Genomic DNA, 21566 nt, shown 5'->3' on the forward strand with positions numbered 1-21566 from the left:
GAATGACCACAGAAGCAGAGGCGACAGCTGAAGGCAAAGTATAAATAGCAGATTGAATTTAGAGAGGGCCATGAAAAGGCAGCATTTGGTTGAAAATCACTGTTTTGGAATCTTTTTGCTAAAGAAAATCTCGACTGGTAAGAAAACATTGCCTGAGAAAGTAATTGCAAAATGTGTAACCTTTATCTTGACACCTCCAGTTATTACAAAAAAAAAGTTTTTTACATGTCATGTTTTTGATAAACCCCTAAAAAAAAAAAAAAAAAAAAAAAAAAAAAAAAAACTAACATGTTATAATTAATTGGGTCATCATAGTGCAGTAAAGTAAACAGGTAAAGCCAAGTGAGTGTGATTAGCAAAAACTAAAAATAGCTAAATTTGATTTTTTTTTTCCATTTCAGACCTGATTTCGAGTTGTGCTGAATTTGTCTGTAGCTGAAATAACCAAATTGATGATCAAATTATTTATATTTGAGAGTAATAAAAGTGTCTGAGTCAGGCTTTTGCTATAGACAGAACACCCCTATTCCACCTTTTTATTAAACTGTTTTTGCTAATTTATCTTTACAGGTGTTATTAGGTGTTATCAGTTGTTTCAAAGCAGAAGTTGCAGTGAGTTCAGAACAGTATCAAAGTAAAGGAGAAAATTAGAAAATACTGAATACTAATAAACTACTGATGAAATAGTGAGACTGATAATCAGTTTACTCCTTAATTTTCATGAGGCTGTTTTACAAATACTAAATAATCAAGTGCTGTAATTAAAAGATTGCCTTCTGACGTCTCTCAAGGAGTTGTTTTTCTAATTTGATGAACTGATGCCTATGGAGACTCAGACTATCCATAAACTGAATTTGAGTGTTTTCCTTTTTTTTTTTTTTTTTTGTATCCAGAATCCTGTTTTTACATAACCGCTAGAGACCACACAATGCATAAACAACCTAGTCTCAAAGTCTCTAACCTAGTCACAGTCCAAAGCCAAAGCAACTTCTTCTTTTTTTGGACCAGACTAAAAACAGGAAATATTATTCTTTTTGAAAATCTAGGCATCGAATAACAAGGTTTGATCATGAAGCAGAACCAAACTATGGTCTTTTTAACCATGTGTGTGAAGTTAGCTAGCTTTTCATCTCATAAAAGGGATTATTAATGTGATCCCTCAGGTGATATATATTTTACTCAGTCTATAGTATATGTAATGTTTTGTTTTCTTTCGGCTGTGTCTGTATGTGTTTAGAATACTTATTTTTAAGATAGCAAAATAGTGCATGACTGAATGTAAAGAGTTTTGGTGCTTTGAAGTGACATATCTCATTAATAACTATATTATACTTACAGAAATGATCCCTTAATTTGCTTTGTTATACATAGTCTCCTTGTTAAATTCCTGTGGCTCATTGTGTACTGTTGTGTATGTGCCCAAGTTTTATATCTGCAACTCCCTGCTCTCATTTCATGCTTATGGTGCAAATTCCCATCTCCCCTTCCCTTCTGTGCCTTTCCAATCTCAGTAATCAAATGCATTAGTATCAATATTGCATGGGGAACTGAGCTGAATTTAAAGCTTGACCATGTCAAAGTGAGAGTCCCTGATAGCCAGTGACTGCTACCACTCAGTGGAAATTGTGCTGCCATTTTGGCTGTAATTACTGAAGCTTGGCACTGAGTTAATATTTAGACTGATGGGCAGTGTTCACAGGGGATAAAAGTTCTACATTTAAAATGAATTCATTGCCCATAAGTGGGAATAGACTTAAGTAGTAAGGACTGGCCACTGTCTCATTGGTTAAATTATTTCTATTTGACATTGTCTTGAGTGTTATGAATTTAAAATATGACATTTTTGTCAAATGATATGATCTGAAATATTTGACTTCTAAAGAATATGGCATTAGTTTCTTATTTCTCAATTTTTCTGAGGGCTATCATGTGATAATGTGCTATAAAGTAATACACTGCCTGGCCCAAAAAAAACAAAACAAAAAACCACTAGGATTTAACTAAGCAAATGGCCTACTAATGGATAATTACTTCATGGGCGATCATCGTTAAGTTGGCAACAAGTTATTTAGCCCAACTGACACAATGAGTAGCTTCTCATTTCTTAAATAACCATCCCGTGTCATGGAAAAAATGTTAAGTCTGTTTAAGAAGGGTCAAATCATTGGCATGCGTCAAGCAGAGAAAACATCTAAGGAGATTGCAGAAACAACTAAAAATAGATTAAGAACTGTCCAACAGATTACGAAAACTGGAAAGATAGTGGAGAATCATCATCTTCCAGGAAGAAATGTGGTCAAAAAACAATCTTGAATTGTCGTGATCAGCGATCACTTAAATGTTTGATGAAGTCAAATAGAAGACAAACAGTGGAACTCGGAGCTATGTTTAATAGTGAAAGTAAGAAAATTTCTGCACACACAATGCAAAAGGAACTAAAGGGATTGGGGCTAAACAGCTGAGTACCCATAAGAAAACCACTAATCAGTGAGGCTAACTGGAGAAAAAGCCTTCAATTTGCTTAAAGTTTGGACTCGGGAGCAATGGAAGAAGGTCATGTGGTCTTATTCCAGTTTTAGGCTGTTCCAGAGTGATGGGTGCATCAGAGTAAGAAAAGAGGCAGATGAAGTTATGCACCCATCATGCCTAGTGCCTACTCTACAAGCCTGTGCTATGATCTGGGGTTGCTGCAGTTTGTCAGGTCTAGGTTCAGCAACATTATGGTCCAAAGAATAAAGTCAGCTAATGAATGAGCAGGTTATTCCATCAATGGATTTTTTTCTTCCCTGATGGCACGAGCACATTCCAAGATGACAAAGCCAGTAATCATTAGGCCTAAATTATGAAAAAGTGGTTTAGGGAGCATAAGACATAATTCTCCAGTTAGCCACCATGGAGTCCAGACCTGAACCTCACTCAGAATCTTTGGAATGTGCTGGAGAAGGCTTTGCATAGTGGTCAGACTCTCCCATCATTAATACATGATCATGAACTATTAATGCAACACTGGATGGAAATAAATCTAGTGACATTGCAGAAGCTTATCAAAACAACGCAACAGCGAATGTATGCCTTAATCAAAGCGAAATCCGACTAAATATTAGAGTGTGTTACCCTTTTTTTTTCAGCCAGGCCATGTATTTTCTTTGATTGCCGCAGGGTGATTGCACTGTGAGGATTATGGACTGAAAAGAGCCAAATGCAACAAGTATCACTGGGTTGACACACGCTGTAAATTTGGAGTTCACTTAGAAGATGTTTATCTCCTATACCATTCAAACCTATTACTCTTATTTACCCTGAGAAGTGAGTGAATTGTTAGCCAGAAAAATGGCACTGAAATTTGTAAAAGCTGATCATCAATAGTTTCCTCTCGATCACAGAATACAATGTGGAAGCAGCTGAGGGTTTATCAATCGATTAGCCTCTCAGCATTGCCAGAATGCTAAATACTCTGACCTTTCTGAAAGGAGAAGTGATAAATACTTTTAGCAGGAGCTGACAGGTCTTCACATGGACGTGCCCAAAGCTGGGGAAACATGCTGTTTATCATATGATTTTAAATCCACTTATCAGACTTTAAGCATACACATTTTAAATGATTAACCAGTGTAGAGTTTAGCACCACAAACCATTTAATTGAATTAAATAATTTCATAAGAAATTAAGTTTAGCTTTGCTTTTGAAAGGTTTTATCTTCACAAATCCCCAAAGACTCAAAAATATATATCTTTCTATCCAAACCCCATTGTATTTACATTTCAAGAAAGGAAAGTGACATGAACAATTATATAGCATATAGGAGGTTAAAGTACTCCCCACACATGTCCTTAGGCTATGTATGTTGAGGCTGTTCAGCAGCAATAGCTGTTGTAATTGTGTTTTGCAGTTTATATAGCAACCAGAGGTGAAGATAGTAATGCCCTAAGGGGAGAGCCATAAATCATGACCTTGGCATCTTGCGAGCAAAGATATAGTAATTCCCTACAGGCATGCAAGTTTCCCTTTACCTACACCCGTGTTTACAGTCAGAACAATGGGAGCATCATTCATAATTCCCCTAGACAATTTGATACTCCCTTACTATCTTTATATAAATGTTTCAGTACCTCTTTCACTCCTCAACATTGACATCACCTGCTCTCCTGGCCAAGAAAAAGAAAGAAAAAAGCAACAAACAAAAGAGGCCCACACATGTTGGTCGTGTGTGCACAGTATTGTGCTGAAAGATGAGCAGAGCTTCTGAATAACATGTACTCTTTGCTGGCCTGCTGTTGCTTCAAAGGATCCATTGTTGATCTCCCTTTTGTGTGTGTGTTTTTTTTAATACTTTTTTAAGTGCAGCCGTGTCACGTGTTCTTAAATTTCTCCGTTTAAATCACAGATCTGAAAAGAGTGTGTGTTCAGAAGTGAATAGAGCTTCTGTCATGTCTTGTTTTCGTTCTGTGTGTTTGAGGTTTAATTTTCAGTGTGCCTGCAGCTGCATGTGTCTGCTGTTTTTTGTGCCAGTTGAAGAGTCTGGTTCGGTAGTTGTGAAGGAGGGTGGGACACTTTTATATGCCTGCTGCCTGAGGTGCTCGGTTACACTGCAATTAGCTGTGGTTTTCTAGCTCTCACAAGGCCACAGTCAAAAACGAAGCCCAGTTAAAGAGCTGCGTAACACTAACCTTTTCAATCTACTTATTTAGCAGTTTGACGTGTCTGACAACAAAGCTGACAGTAGACAGAATTTATGTACTTTAAATCCTACTTTTATTTAACCTGTTTTTCATGTTTGTCCATGTTGTCTTTACATCTCTGCTAAATAAAAGGTGGTAAAGATGTGTTAATTGAAATATATTGCCTAAATAAGGCGGTAATTTATATATTCTGGAAATATATTCCTCATTTAAACAACAACTTTTAAATCCACATGCATTTTTTGTAGCTCTTGATCTTGATCTTGATCTTTTGATCTATTAAACTAATTAACTATGTGTAGCACATGAAGGTTTTCACTGTATTTGGGGACTTTTGGAAAGTGACTACTTTAAGGATGAAAAGTTTCACTCTGTTGACAGAACAGTATTTTAATCTATATGTAACATAACAAAACAATAAATTGAACATTGTCCGCACAATTTGCACTGCTGTACCCTGTTAACCACCTGGTGTGGAGGTTATTAATCTCCCTTTTAGAGACTTGGCCTCACCCCCCCATGTAGTCTCAGCTGAGTTGTAGCTTCCCTGAAGCTCTGAGGTGTTCATTGCCTTTGAGAAGGACACTAAAGCGGGCCAGATCCTGGCTGACACGGGGCTGTGACCCTTTGTCTGCGATCTGTATCTTCTGGGAATGAGCGAATATGTGTTTTCATCTTTGTAGCCTGATTAAATACGACAGTCTATGCATCATGTTGCAATGTCTTTCATGCAATATTTTTACAGCTCACCTTCTCTAACAATTCTCACTAAAGTGATTGTGAAAGCATCAGCTGAACTTCATGAACATTTAGAAAAAATGGTCTTGATCTCAGCCTTTGTTTCTCTCTTTCACGCTCTCTCATATAAATCTTTTTTAATTAAAGAGTATGTATAACCACTTGGTGGTGGTTCTGTGCTGTAACAGCCACAGGAGCAAGAACTGTAGAGTGAGGTGGGTGTCAACCCTGATTCTCGTGTGTAGTTCGGGGGATTAATGGCAATTTAACTAAAACAAAGAGACAATGCCGGCAATATTATCAGGTGCCTGTGTAATTACAAGCCAATGAGATAAGCAAATAACAGCGAGATCAGGTGATTAGGATAGAAAAAAGAAAACAGTCATTGCTGCGCTAATTAAGGAATGTGAGGAGATTCTGGTTATAGAAAGTAAAAGGTTGCAGGTTCTGGAGATGTGACACTTCTTAGCAGTACTGTCACATATGTCTTATAACCTTTCAGATATGTACTTCCTTGAAGTTTTTCCTTCCTTTGAGTCTTGTTTTTTTAAATATTTCTAAAAGTTAAATGTATTGTTTATTTTCCAGAGTGCCAAGCCACCGTGCGTTAAGACCCCAAGCTTCCCTGCGCAGTTGGGGCCTCGGCTCCCCGGCCAGGTCATCGTTCCGGCCCACCCTGCCCTACCCTGACCCCCATTCTGCCGCAGCAAAGATGGCCACCACCAACCCCCTGCGCTTCTCCTTGCCAGTCCTTCTGCATACGACCATTCTGCTGCTATCGCTGCTGCTCACCTGCTCCTACGCCTTATGTAAGTACCAATTTTAACTATAATATGTCAGATGACCTTCAGGTGTCTGTCAGCTTCATATCTAGCAAACTGGTTACAAAGACCCCAGAAAAAATTAAGAGAAAGGTAATTTTGCAAAGTTTTAGCACACAGTTATATATTGGCATACAGATACTTTTTTGTTAAAATTCTTTGTTTTTTATTCTTGGGCTTAAACGACTCGTATGGCATAAGCAGGATGTTAGTGACTGTGTGTCTACACAGTAGGTGTTCAAACAGAGTATTCGGCTGTTCTCGTATTTTGACATCACAGTGGTAATCTTAATAAATTGCAGCCTGTGCTGACAGATGCATCAACTACAAAAGCGATTGTTACAATTATTCACAACAATTAAAAACTGAGACTAATATGTTTTCTATTGCATACAGAAACACTGCAAAACACTGCAGACATGATTTCATGGATACAAATCAACTGCATCTATACAGTTTCAAAACATTGATATCACAAAATATTTGTCATTCATATATGATTTCTGGTACTGAACACAGCTTTGCCCTTCATCACTTCCAATGTTTGTAACAGTGGAAGAGTCAGTACTCTCTTATCCCATCCTGTCAACTCCTGCTTAGGATTTGTTCTGCACCATTTCCCTGTTAAGATGGGCTTAGTGCAGCATTAAGGAGACAAAACAGATGAGGCTCCTCAGAGAAATGGAACAAGAGTGATGGCAAGGTGGGGAGGCTCCCCCTTGGGTTTTATTGTTTGTAAATCTCTTGTGAGTGCATGGATAAGTGTGTTGTTGAGTAGAAGAATTGCATTTGAAATGGTTTTGCATATTTGTTATGTGTCTACTTGTAATTTGTGAGATGAATTGCACATTTAACTTGCTCTGTTTTCCATCATCTCACTTTTAACATTCAGTTTGTTAGAGGTTCATGATTACATGAGGGCCACTTGACCATTTTTTTTTGCCCCTAGTGACCACAAAGGTGTCTCTTCCTGTGATTACTTGGTGGTTTGATTTGTATCTTAATTGCAGAATTTACCATAGTGGCCAAAGAATATCCAAAATTTCACACAGACAGATGTCAAACAAATGTCTTTATTTTTCTTTTTTGCCTTTTCTGTCTCACTGGATGTTAGATTTACAAAGAGTAAAAATATTTTTAAAGCTTCTCTATTAACAGTTTGCATAAGTTGCAACTAGGGATCCCACAATTATTAAATTTTACAATTAATCGCGGTAGTAAATGCTATGATTAATCAATCGTAAAGATCCATCCATCACTTTGTATAAAATATATATGAATTATTTCAGGGTTCAGCGCAACTTCCGCACAGATGAAAATAATGTTACACCTCTTCCACATGTTTTCGCATGTGTTGCTTTGTTTTAGTTCCGTGAGGGTTGCAGAACAGGCTGCCTGAATGAGACACTACGGCAGAGGAAGAGTTTTCCCTCCAAACAAACAGATTAAGACACGCTTGTTGGATTTTCCTTTTATTTTGTTTTTGGGTTAAAGAAAACAGATGACTAAGGTGTAATTGTGGAGGCCCGCTCACCAGCATGTAAAAGGTTGCAGAGAAAGGAGAAAATACATCCAATATGTTTCACCATCTGAAGGATAACCAGCAGTTTCTTTTATGCAACAGTAAAGGTAAATGCACAGTAGTTTGTATATATTACTCTGGTGTTTATCTAACGTAGCACTGAAATAAAATGTTATTGTGTTATTTGCTGTTTTGTAATTATGTCCGTCTTAGCGTACTGTGACGCATTCAGCAGTGTTCACAGATGAAAAAAAACTGCTTTGGTTAAAAACTAGTTTGGTTAAATGGCTCTAAATTTTATCTAATGGAACATTAGAATTAAACTTAATCCTGTCATTTGCTATTTTGCAATTATGGCTTGATATACTGGTTATTGTTTTTAAAAATGGTGGTTACCACACAAGTTCAGCGAAAAGATCCAGATATTCGGCAACACGTCATCCCAAACTGACCAATCACAACGGAGTACCTCCACGTAACCATCTGCGAAGCAGGGGTGCACGTCAGGTCTGGAAGAGGTGCACGTCGAGCCTCTGCGGAGCTACGCCGAACCTACGTCGGTTACATAGACGCAAACGCCGTGCAACCATAAATCCGCCTTAAGTCGTCCGTGTGAAACAGTCACAGTCTATAGAACAATCAGCATTTAATTCCAGATATACGGTCTTATTTATTTTCACTATTGAAGTATTATTTATGTCCCAAACTAACTATTCTGCTAAAGAACAGCTGGAAGTCAAAGCAAGCTGGATGCTTTTCAAGTGTTTCTAAACTGTCTACTCAGTTTGAAAAGAAATGTTCAAAACCATTTTATAATGTTTACAGAAAGAAGCCTCCCACGTCCAGGTAGAGGTCATGTAGCCTTTTCCATTTGAGAGAAATCCAGAGTTAATGTGGAGGATTTATTTATTCTTTACACAGGAGAGGAGATTTAGCTTGAATGACACTTCTTAGTTTAATTTGTTGCTATATTGTTTAGTTATTTTGGCATGAAAAGACAGAAATAAATAAAACTAATAGACGCAAGGAGTGTTCGGGTGATTTTACACATTGTAAGTGCTGGGAAACTGATTTAAGCATATAATCGTGATAATCGTAAAATCGTGATTATTTCTTAGAAAATTGTACCAAGAAAATTTGTAATGGTGACATCCCTAGTTGCAACATGTTGTCATGAGAAATTTACTTACTCATTGTTTGTTAGACTCATCTCTCTGGCTCTTTTTGCAAACTGTCCATTTTTGTACACTGCTTGTAGATTTATTACTGCAGCTCACTCTACGTCACTGTCTCTGATTTTTACACACATTTTTTATTTTATTTTCACACAGTTCCTCTCAAAACAACTAAGGCATTTTGGAGGCCACATGGCATGAATTACTATTATGTTTAAAAACATATGCACATGCAAAGACTACCTTCGTTTGCTTGCTCTGATTCACCCCCACATTCCCAACCCCCACACAGCCACACACAGTAGTGCACTTGTCCAATTATGTTCACTCCCACTCGCTGGACTGAAAGGATGCCACCGTTTCACAGAAAAGCCCATCTGAAAGCATGATGTCATCCCTTCCCCTCACATCCCTCCCTCTCTCTGTCTCCCCTCTCCCCTCCATTCCTTTTATTTACACTCATAAATCACACCGTGAAGGAGACGTTTTTAATCAAAAGAGAAAGAAATATGACTCAATAAATCCTGCCTCCCCAACTATATTAATGCTTGCCTTGTGTGCAAGTCTATATTTGTCTGCGTGTTTGCATACATTTGTATTCAGGTACGCATATGGGTGTGTACAGATGCTGAAAGAAACTTATGTGGATTGTCACCTGAGCTTTGTCATGGGTGGTATTGCCATATCGATCGAATTACAATCCTATAACGTTTGTTGGCTATAAAACTACTAAATGACAGTGCCAAGCATGCATTTTATGAGTAAAGCTGGGAGTTAATTTGTTTACACATGATATGTATACATAATATTCCTGTTTGTTTGAGCTTCTCTTAGCTCAAATGCCTCATTTAAATTTCCATAATGGCATTTTAAATATAAATACAAACAGAAATAAAACCACAAATTAATATTTAATCAAAAGTTTGAATACTAAAACTGACAATACAGAAACTTTAGAAATAAAGTATTTATAGAATATAATATATTTATAGAACATATGCAATACTGTAAACCAGTATGTTTAGAGTTGGATGATTCTACCTTTGAATATTTGTTTACATGTGAGTATTTTGATAAGTACACTGGCTTATTTATCCATTTCTAGAATTGGATACACAACACACACACACATATTTCCTTATTTCTTTGGCCCTTTTATAGTTCTCCACAGTGGCATTCTTGGCAAAGAGCTTATAATAATAATTGGCCAGAACTTGTGGTGATGGGGGGGTGAGGGTGTTCAGTTATTTACAATCCTTTGAATCTGCCAATTAGAAAGAGGAAAAAAGTTCCCCATTGTGGAGCTGTTTCTTACGCTGGCTATTGCTTTTTTTTTACTTTTGTTTTTAATTAATTTATTTTATGTCTTCCATTCTTCTTTACTCACTACTACGATCTTTTTCAGTCAAATTATGTTTGAGTCAACACTGTCAAATTCAATTTCATATGCACCCTGTTTCAGCCTGCTTGACCTTGTATTTTACCCTCGTATTTGGCCTGTTTATCTCTTTCTCTTAGATGAGAAGAAAAGTACATTTATGTTTAAATAGCAGGCATGAATTTCTGATGTATGTAGCCTGTTTGAGCTTACATTTGGTAGAATTCTTAGAGATGGGCCTTTCCTACGTTGTAGAGAGAAACTTTAGTTTTAGTGGCATAGGAATAACTTCAAGTACCCCCCCATTCTCAGCCCTGTAAAGTCAACAGTTGTTCTTATATTGCAACTGAAATGCTTTAGGTAAAGATAAAATGCTGTGGTGGTGGTATTAGAGAAAGTCTGAGTGTAATTTATTTTATTGAAATATTTAGAAAACACATTTTGAGTCAGCACAGTGGATAAAAGAGCCATCCTCCAAGCTTGCAACCCAATAATGATGTTTACCATATCTTCTCTTTTGCCTCCTTTTCAGCCTCTTTTCATTAACATGCTCCAGTAGTTTGAGTGATGTTGCATGAACTTAGTTTGACAGAGAAATACATGAGATTGAAGTGTGTGAAGGGTGCTTTCCAGCTGCCTGCGAGTAAAGACAAGTTCAACACATCTCAAAGGTGGTTTTTAAAATGATGAATTATGCTGTGCCCTGTACTTAAATAAGTTTTAGAGCTTAAAAAGTTAGAGAACACAGAGATTCTCTCCGACATCTTATTGGTCCTATGATTCTGAAAAATATTTTATCTTCAAATGGAAATTGTAAAACGTGTGTGAGATTTTAATTGTATGTGTGTTTCATATATTAGTGTTTTTTATGTTTGTTTATTTTTAACATTCAGTGGGCTCTAGTGTCATTTAGTGTACACTGGGCAGATGAGAAAGTGAGTCAGGGCGATGTCGGGATCAAACCTGGTCTGGCTGTGTTTATGGGGCGGCTGCAACACCCGCTGAACTAAACACCACTCTCATAGGTTTAGCTACAGTAAAACCAGTTATTTTCCTCATCTTCCGTCTGGTCTCTTTGCTCCTGAAGTGCAACATTTCTGTGAGGGTTTACCGTGCTACTCTGGTCTGTTGCCTCCACTATCAGGGAAAACTCAGACAAAACCAGCTGTTAAACTTTCCTGCTTCCACCTTCAAACTGAGTTTGGGCAAGGTCATTACTCCTGGGTGAAGCTGCTGTCAATTCAGGGTTAGCTCCCTTCCCTTTACCCACAAGTGGTGAAGCAGAAATGGGAATCTGCTGGAACTAGAAGAGCTGTGTGGTGTTTATTGATGAAGCTTGTAGCAAAACATTCACCGATAAACAGGCAGTTTTTCAAAGCTAACTTTCTCTGTGCCGACATCCCCCCCGTTCTGATTCAGATGAGTCTGACTCACATCTTAAATACCACCTGCTGTGCAAGGGAACAGCTGATTCAGAGAGCCCTCATCCTTCTCTAAAGACAGTCTGTGAAGGTTAGCTTGCAGTGAAGATGTTCTGATGAGTCTACCAGCAGCAACCTTTCAGCAGCTGATCTGGATAAACTAAAGAAGTCAGAAATGGTGCTAAAGCACTGCAGGCAATTTACTCCTGTTTATAGTATGTTTTTCTAAATGAAGTTGAGACTGAGGCTTTACTTGTATTAAAATACAGGAAAATAAATTGTACATAAAGTGCAGCGTGTATTGTTTATCACTTAGTGGAATGAACACAGCCTGTTTTGTCTCCCTTTTCTCTCTCCTGTCATTTATTTTGATCAGACCTGTAACACCTTTAACAATTTGAGCTGTCCTCTTTGTTTAATGAGCGAACAAGTGCCAGTTGCCTCAAGTGAGTCTTTAAATGACACAAAATTGCTGTCATTTTACCTTTCAGTGCCCTATGTGGCCATTTTGACATCATACACTCAAGCTTAATTTCTGTACTCTCTTTCTCTGAGGAATTGAGCTTCTACATTTAGTGATTTGAAAGATATTTAGTGTCATTTGCTTTTTTATTTAATTTAGCCTTCAAAAAGGGGTTTCAATGGGACCAATTTGTGCATACCACTAGTTTGCCACTGTTTAGAAAGATGGTTTCAAAGTGACAACATTGTGTTTAGGTAAAGTTTTTTCACCTCTGGGTATCAACACACCACAACATCAAACTGAATTCCCACGTCTTGCCACATTCCCTCGTGAATCAACGAGTCTGATGTGCAAAATTATTTGGAATCCAGTTAACATAGAAAACACACAAACACACACTAATGTATTTTTACCTCCACCAAGGCGGAGGTTATGTTGTGTGTCTGTCCGTCTGTCTGTCTGTTAGCAAGATAACTCAAAATGTAATGGATGGATTTTAATTCAGTTCTCAGGAAATCTCTGAAATGGAATCAGGAACAACTGATTAGATTTTGGGGGTGATCCAGATCACCGTCTGGATCCAGGATTTTTATTTTATTTTTTTTAACACTGGAACCACCATAATTTAGCAAAAACAACTTTTCTTTTTTTTTTTAATTTAAGGTCCAAGAGAGTAGGGAAGCAGGATAAATATAAATAATCTGGAAGCACTAGCCAGAGGCAGCTTTGAGTCTGGTCGTAGAGCAGAGGGGAACATCTGCTCTGGACCTGGTACCGCTGCTGTGAAGGACCAAGGCTGTTAAGTGCTTTTGGATGGCGGAGGGGCTGAGTCAGCACTGCTGCTCATTGAGAAGAGTAAATGTTGCGTGCTTTCACATCAGTCTCCAAAAGTCTTCAATAACACCACAAAACGTCCCTCGATTTTGTTGGTAGTTGCTTTATTAAAAATAGAATCACTGGAGGGGGTCTGAAAACTCTAAATATAGCGCCCAAGGTCTGACAGTTGCATCTGTGTAATCGTACCGGAAACCGTGCGCCGACAAACGCTTTGCGTTGTTTGGAATTCAAACTGCAATTAAATCCGTAAATCTTTTTAACGCGTTCATTTTTTGTAATTAATTAATTGTTCATTAACGTGTTAAAGTCCGATCCCTAATTTAATGGATATATTTCATGAACTGATTCTGCTTCAACATATTTTGGTTGGCTTAAACCTGCATAATACTTACTGTTTGTAAACACGAGACCACAAAAGGTCCGTATTTGGATCAGTGAGGTGAATCAGTGAGGGAATTGTGCCCAATTTCCGATCCATGAATCACGTTAATATTGGAGCTCGATAGCTATATTGGATCGGACTGGTCCCAACTCTAATTTTTACTTAGAAATTTTTTTATTAAAGGTAATCAAACATAAAAAACTTAATTAAAAAGAAAAAAGAGAGGTTAACTGTCCTCATTTGGCCTTCATGAATTTATTTAAAAGAGAAATAAAGACTGGAAACTTGCTTGAGAGTCCAAGCAGCAAAAACTTACACCTCAGCTGCCCCAAGAGCAAATTCCAATTATTCATTTCTCCTTATAATTTAATTGGAAAGGCAACTGTTTCATTAAGCCTTAAGGTTGTACGGTGAAAGTAGGACTTGCATAGGGATGAAAGCTGACCCAAGCATGCCCTGTGGAGGATTTCTGCTGGAAAAACATATTTAAACAGGTTTTCCATCAAAAGTACTTCTGTCATTTATCCATTCTGTCATAATTCATACTTCAATAAATTATGAAATTTCAATTGAATTAACAGCACACTGACCCAACTTTTTCTGTTTTTATTTATTGTGTCTTTCAAGTTCTTTTTTGCCTTTTAATTTTTTATATATTTAATATTTAATCATTGTTGTGTAAACTATTTTGTCCTGCCTTTTGGGATTAAAAGTGCCATATAATAAAATTTGATTTGATTTGGTCTGCTGGTCTTTGGAAGATAATCTGTGTGAAACCTTTAAACAAAACAAAGCATGGCACGTTTAGAGGAAAAGCTTGGTTTCCATAGTGATGCTGCTTGCCCAGGCAGCCTGTGAGAAATGGTCCTAATTCATGGGGTTTGGTTGTTTAGGTCTAGAGGGCGTGTGTGCCTGTGTGTATGTCTGTGCGTCTATTCATGGATTTAGTTGAATGCACATTTGACTTTGTTAATCTGTTTTTCTGTCTTTTATTCCATATAAAAATCTGCATAGGGGTGTGTTCAAAATTATAAAACTTGGGTTTTCAGAAGGTTAAGGATTGGTGGAGAGGCTTGGCAAGCAGCTTGATTGCCTACAAAATCTTCTTTTGCATATCTGTGAGACACTATAAAACTTCCAAACTGCAGCCCCACACATCAATATCAGTTGCAAATGTGTAGAATTGCATGGTGCAAAATAAATGAAGAAATGACATAAATAAATGTGCAGATGGTTTATTTTCCACAACTTTTTTTTTGGGGGGGGTGTTTTTCTCCCAAGTCAGTGTTGGCAGTGCACATGTGTGTCATGCTTCTGTTGTTTGGGTAATATGAAAATTAAGTTTATTCTCAGTTTAACTTGTTTAAATCTGTAACACATGGTAGCTCATATTGGTCTCATCCACTTATAAATGTACCAAAATAGACTTAAGATTATACCAGCCACTAAATACAAGCAATAATGTGGCTGTTGCAATAATGTGGAGGTATTAAAATATATGGAAGAAGTTGTGCACTAGTTCTTTGAGCAAAAATAAAATAAAATAAAATAAATGATTAGATAAAAAAAATAAATAAATAAATAAAACACTGAAATGTAATCTGGATCTGCACAACTATACCCTTTTCTGTGTCGCACTAGTGTCAATAGAAAGTGGAGTTTGTCTCTAATTGAAACACCTTTATAACACTAGATTTTCTTTTTAAATGTTGCTGGTAAATGTACTGTGTGCTGTAAAAGATACCTATTTGTAGCAAGATGGATAACAACCACACTTTACCATTTCCCTTCCTTTCTCTGCAAATCACTGAATGGCTGTGCATCATTTTGTCTCCCACTTTGCTAATTCAGTGGATGATGGATCCTATTTATGACCTGAGAAGCTTTTCTCCATCAGTTATGGTATTAGTCATAAAGCCAGTACCCTCCCTCCTCTTGCAGCACCCCCTCCCCTAACACCCCCCCACCCCAATAAACGACAGCAGTAAAGTACTGTAAATGGAGCCGTCTCATATTCACATTCCCACCTCCCACTCTCCTCCACTTTGTAATCAGTGCTGGTGTGTTCTGCTTTATCAGGTCCAACAGAGGTAGCAGCCAGTAGCAGGTGGTTGCTGTATTAGCTAAACAACGGTCTGTGTGCACAGTGTGAGTTGTTTTTTTTTCCTCTCACTCTTTTTCTCTCCAGTCCTGTTTGCGTTGATCTGTTCTATTCTTGGGACTGTGTGAAGATAACCGGGCCCCCATTGCTGGTTATTTTAGGTGAGACCATGTCCCCCTGCCAGGCAGATAAAGACCAGTCTTGTGTGCTTATCTGGGCAGTGCTGTACCTCAGCCTGTCTTAGAGAAGCTTAGGGAATAGAGGGAGACTTTGGAAGCAACAAATGACCACTGCAGGAGAAGTGTCCTTTCAATGTCATCTCTGGTAACTTAATGCAAACTATTTGTTGAAGACTTATACAAGACATTCTCCTAGAATGATCCCTTTATATCTACTTGCCATAGGTCCACATACTTACAGCTGCTATATTTGTGCCACCATTTTTACTATGGTGTCTCTGAATGGAGAAACAACTCTGTGTGTTAAATGAAAACCCTCTGATCTTTAAAACTGCAGTACCGGCTTTGTTTAATAGGTACTAGACCACCATTTGGGATAAGCAACGCCTTAAAAGGTACATTCACTTACCAGATGAAAACATGTTTATGGCTAGAAGATCTTTGGCCACTGACAGACATCGTCCATTTACAACTGTGCTTGGCATTTGAAATAGTTTGTATTCTCATTTTTACCAATAGATATCAGTCATTCTTACACACTGTATCTTTAAACTAGATTAGAAAGTGTAAAATTTAAATAGCATATGTAGAAATGGTTAAGCTAGAGGTGATTCAGCGTTGTAGATATTAGCATGAATAGCTGTATGAGCCTCATTTGCTTTGCTCTAAATGCAGCTTTGATGAACAAAAGGCTGGAAAATTCTCTCAGCTTTTGCGCAGCATTATTTGAACCTGATGTCACAACATGTATGCGGAGTGGAACCACTGAATCCAAAAGATATTGTGTAAGAACTGTATCTGTATAGGCTCGTCTGTGCCATTGCCCACTAAAGCAAAATATTTTAAGCACTTGAAATCCAGACACCATTCAACCTTTCCTACCCTGCAATTACCAGTCTTGCAGTAAGGTTAAAATTTCAGGAAAAAAGAGCAGCTTAAAGTTGTCAGTAAGTGGCAGCAAAGGCCCAAAGGCATACAGCTAAGGGTAATTGGAGAAAAAGGGAGTAAGAAAAGGTTAATTATGTTCATCAGAGTTTATAGAATCACACACTGCATACCTTCTGTAATATTTACAGGCTCTCAACCAGTGGAAGGGGTCCTTGAAGGGGTGTGTGAAGACACACACATAGACAATGCAGCATACACAACAGGTCACTTAAAAAAAAAAAAAAAAACCGAGAGCAGCACATGATATAATTTTGTCTGATATATTTATTCGTTTTTGGTGCATATAACAGGTATGCAGATGACTTTCAGAAAACATAAAATACCCTGAATAGTCTATTGAATAGATAAATAAAAATAAAGATATGTCAAAAACAGAGCTAAAATTCACATATTTTAATCACTTATTTGATATAATTGTGTTTTATGGGTTGATGCAGGGATGTCTACGGAACCTCAGAGTAACCCATGACAGCAGGAGCATCTGAATATGTCAAATGTGCAAAGTGTTTTACAGGCTGTTGTGCATTTCCTCTGCAAGTACTGGATGTACCAACAAACCCGTCTTTTAGTAAAGCGACTTTCCATTTTCTAGAATTACCCCTGTTGTTGTAGAGCTGTTAGTATTGCCTCAAACCTGGGTTGTTGGCCTTGATGCACATTCTGTGCTGCAGTTTACTTCATCGTTATTTCGGCAAGTGTAAAGATTTCTCTCCATTTTTAGAAGAATAAAAAATTATATTCAGAAATTTATAATAATCTGCTAACCTTTTGGCTCATGGTTATTAGACGCTGCTTTAGGCAAAAGGATTCGTGTGAATTTTAGTCCTAAAAATCAGACTTGTTTTGCTTGCACTGTAAAGCAAGAGTGCATGTCATTAATGTCTGCTGCATAAAGGACACTGAAAGACCTGGTTGTGTGTTGTTTAAGTGGACAGATGAGGACACGCAGCAAACAGTCAATAATATCGGCAACTAGCCACTACAATTAGGAAAAGTTATGAAAACTTTGTATTTTGTAAACATGTCCACCACTTTCTGTCCCTCACTGTCTCCTCCATCTATGGACCTTTTGTCACCTTTTCCACTCTCCTATTTCAGCATTCTCTTCACCACTGACCTTTCCACCTCCTTCCGCACTCCTCCTTCTGTCATTCTTGACTGTCATGTTCTTTTTTTTCATTTCATCCATTTTCCTCACAGCTTTTTTTTTTTTCTACTTTCCTAAGGTAAAATAGAAAACTATATTAAGTAAAAAAAAATCTGGTTTCTGTCTGGAATTAAATTCAATTGAACAGACATGTACTCGCTCATCCACAAAGAAAAAGGGAGAATGGGAAGGCATTTGGGTGGAAATGTCAAATGATCCCTGGGAAAACTAATCAAAGAAGGTTGGCCTTCAGTAGAACCACTGCCACAGGTCTGGTCTGTGTAAAAACCTGTTCTGTTTCAACAGAGGGCAAATTGTAAAGGGAGGTCAAATGCAGAGAAGCTGTGCTGTGTAAAGTTGTGCTGTGTAGTTTTAGAATAGAAATTGAAAGTGTAAATTGCCAGAAGGGATCTCTGTATGCACCAGACAAATGAAGAATATCCATTCCTTCAAAACTGAGAAAGGTTGGGGTGCTTGTATCATCAACACAACCTTTAGACTGTTCTCAGTTTATATTCCAAAAATACATAATTTAAATTTTATACACACATACACAAATATAATATATATATAATATAATTTATTTTTAAACAATTGGAAGATTAATTTCTACTCCGTGGCTGATTTATTAAGCTCAAAGTGGTGTTTATCAGTGTCCGGCTTTCACAGCCTGCCTGCATGCTGGGCTATCATATAACGATTCCAGTGGTCTAACCTTACTTCAATACCCGATGCTATTATGATGCCATTATAGATTATCTAGACAGGATGACAGCTGGTGACTGATGTGTAATGCTGATGATATTTTTTGTTTTTGTTTTAGTCAGATAAAATACAACAATCCAGTATAAACAAATAGGATGAACAAAATGGAGAACTTAGTTCTTTTTAACCAAAGTAAATGAGTCTATCTTGTGAAATGACCTCTAAATTACTCATAATTCATCCCCTGAATCAACTGATCGATTAATTATTTTTTTCTTAACTATTTTATTTGCAAACACCAAGAAGTTACTGCTGTAAGAATTAAAATCTCACAAAGGCATTTACACATTTCAGCACAGGTGGTTATAATTGGAAGAACCCAGCTGGCACTGGCGTTGCTGTCACTGTCATTCACCACCCACTGAGCTTCATATCAAAGAACAAATATTGTTAAAGCAAAAAACACAAATCACAGTAGGATAAGGATATCTGTTTTCTGCAGGTGAGCTTAGTGCTAGTCTTAATTAAAGTAATGTGTATGGCATTGCATGTATGTTAGTTGAAAACCTTTTTTTCTTTTCATAATTGACCATGGGTTGGCATTTTGAGCCTGTATGCTTACTTAAACAATCTTGCATTTGCAGGCATCCAAGCAGGTAGAATAGGGGTAAAGTGTTGTTTACATTGGCCCATTTTTGGAAATAAGGAGCACATTTATGTGTTTATCTTCTTTAGAGCTGACATTATATTCTGCAAATGAAGAACCACCCAAATGAAAAAGCTATCATGTTTTTGAAATAATAAATTTCCATAATTTATATAGTTAATGTTTCATGTTGTAATATTTGCGAGAGAAAAATCCGGGTGGACGTTTGGGGTCAGTGAATTGAACTTTACATGTAGTGTCTCTGCTTTCCTGAGGCTGTAAACTCACCCATCTTCTGTTCTTTGGCCTTGTCTTGCAGCATTTCTCTTTGCCTCCATCTCCCGCATTTTCCCTCACCCGATAATTAATGCAGGAACTCTCCTTCATATGTGTTTAGCAGTGCCTGGAGAATGGTGTCAGCCCCTGGTCCTTTAATTATTAATTTGATGTTATGCGCTGGCCGTTTGATCATCCCAATATATCTGTATGATTCAGATTTAACGAGTTCCCCAGGAGACCCTGTCTCTCTCTCTCTCTCTCTCTCTCTCTCTCTCTCTCTCTCTCTCTCTCTCTCTCCCTCTCTTTTCTAACCAATTTGTTGTCTTAAACCTACTGAAACCCAAGCATGAAGGAAACTTTTGAAGGGCTGTTTAACCGCAGGGTCTCAGTTATATAAGTGAATTAGGTTTTTACATTTTAAGGATGTGTGGCCAAACAAGTGATTGTCAACTGCCTGATTACAACAAAAATTCACTTTTAGCAGCTCATCTTTTTCTTCTGAAGAGTTTACCTTTCCACAGGTAGTAACCTTGTTTATAGGCCATTTCCATACAGTGATATCTTCAAGCTTCTAATCAGCTTCAACATCTTGGCACAACATTAACATATAAATTCACAGCACTACAGAGCACTTACGGGGAGGTGATACAACTGTAAGGTGCAAAGTGAAAGTGAAGAAGTGTGTGTGTGTGTGTGTGTGTGTATGCCTGCTCATGCACTCAGTTGGCATTCCTAAGGGTGTCCTTTCAAAAATGAAATTATTAGAACTGAGCACCAGTGGTGTAAAATTTGTCTTGTAGCCTGTATTAATGCATCTTGCTTTTCTCCCCCTTTCTGTTTTTCATGCTCCCAGCACCACCAAGGTTCACTAAAGTTCCCGTCGACCAGACTGGTGTGTCAGGGGGCGTGGTCTCCTTCGTCTGCCAGGCTACAGGTGACCCCAAGCCAAAAGTTAATTGGAACAAAAAAGGAAAGAAGGTGAATTCACAACGTATAGAGGTGAGTAAAGAATGTCACTCTGAGCAGAAATTCACGAGTGTGGTACAAGGGGGCCTATTAGCTAATGACACAACACTAGATTATAAAATCACAAATGTAATATATTTTCAACGTATAAATTGTAGAAATTGATGTAAGCAACAGTCACAAGACTTTTCATGTTCTCTAACCTATAAACAATCTAAAAGTCCACCATTAGCTACAGCTGCCTAGTAATGAAATGCAGAGTCCTTTTGTTCCTCCAGCTCTGTCCTTTTTGCACTTGACTGACTGCTGTTGTCACATTCTTCCAGTGCTGTTTTTTATTTTCTTTCTCGCATGCAGCCCTGTCTACGTGAATGTGTCTGTGCGTTATTCATGATGTTTGTTGTTCACTTCTCGGCAGGCATCCCAGATGGCATCTCTAAAAGTCTTGATTGATGCTCAGTGTCTCTTAATTAAAAAGTTGCTTTAGTTAACAGTGACAGTGCACAGATACACACATGCACATACACACTGCAGCATGAAGACAAGTATGAGGGAGGGCGTTGAAAAGCTAAAAATGACAACAACATCAACAGGGGGAGCTTAGCATCCCCACTGAGGACCAAATAAAAAGACAAGTTCTATTTGTACATTCTCCCCTTTTGCATGCTAAGTGGGGAAGCGGAGCCAAGGGCGTGAAGGAGCCCACTAGAACGGACGCTTCTCTTCTCCCGTTTAGCATGAAATAAATAAAAAATAATAAAAAAAAAAAAAAAAAAGTGAAGAGGTTTTGAAGTGTTTCTTTTTTTTTTTTTTTTTATCTGTTCTACCCTCTAGACAGCTGCTTTGATATTGATCATGATGCCATGCTCTGCAGTGTTTTTAGCCTAATTAGGAGCTCAGCCCTGAGATGTGCAGCAGTGGAACAGCAGGACCGCTGAAGACTTGTTCTTGTGTCTCAAAGTCATGCTTTGCTCAGAGATTGGAGCCACAAGTCCTTCACTGAGATGGTGTAAGCTTCCCTTGGGAAGGAAAGAAACTGGAATAGTAGACTTGCTGTTAGACTGACAGACTGACCAGCTTTTCTAATACCAGCCATCCAAAATTAGAGCAAAGAAGTAGGTTTAGGAAATGACTATGTATATTAAAAAGTAATGGGTTATTAGGTCTGAACTGCTGTCA

The 21566-nt window shown here is 37.8% G+C and overlaps 1 protein-coding gene across 1 annotated transcript in view; it reads left to right on the forward strand.

Annotated features, from left to right (window-relative positions):
* The first annotated feature begins 2623 nt into the window (after positions 1–2623).
* Positions 2624–21566, forward strand: part of ptprsa (protein tyrosine phosphatase receptor type Sa) — a 127374-nt gene continuing 108431 nt past the window's right edge. The window contains exons 1-3 of the mRNA XM_042005806.1: positions 2624–2628; positions 6006–6226; positions 20275–20420. Of these exons, the coding sequence (XP_041861740.1) occupies positions 2624–2628; positions 6006–6226; positions 20275–20420 (372 nt within the window). The remainder of the gene's footprint in view (positions 2629–6005; positions 6227–20274; positions 20421–21566) is intronic.

Source organism: Melanotaenia boesemani, chromosome 14 (genome assembly GCF_017639745.1).
Source record: "Melanotaenia boesemani isolate fMelBoe1 chromosome 14, fMelBoe1.pri, whole genome shotgun sequence".
Taxonomy (NCBI): Eukaryota; Metazoa; Chordata; class Actinopteri; order Atheriniformes; family Melanotaeniidae; genus Melanotaenia; species Melanotaenia boesemani.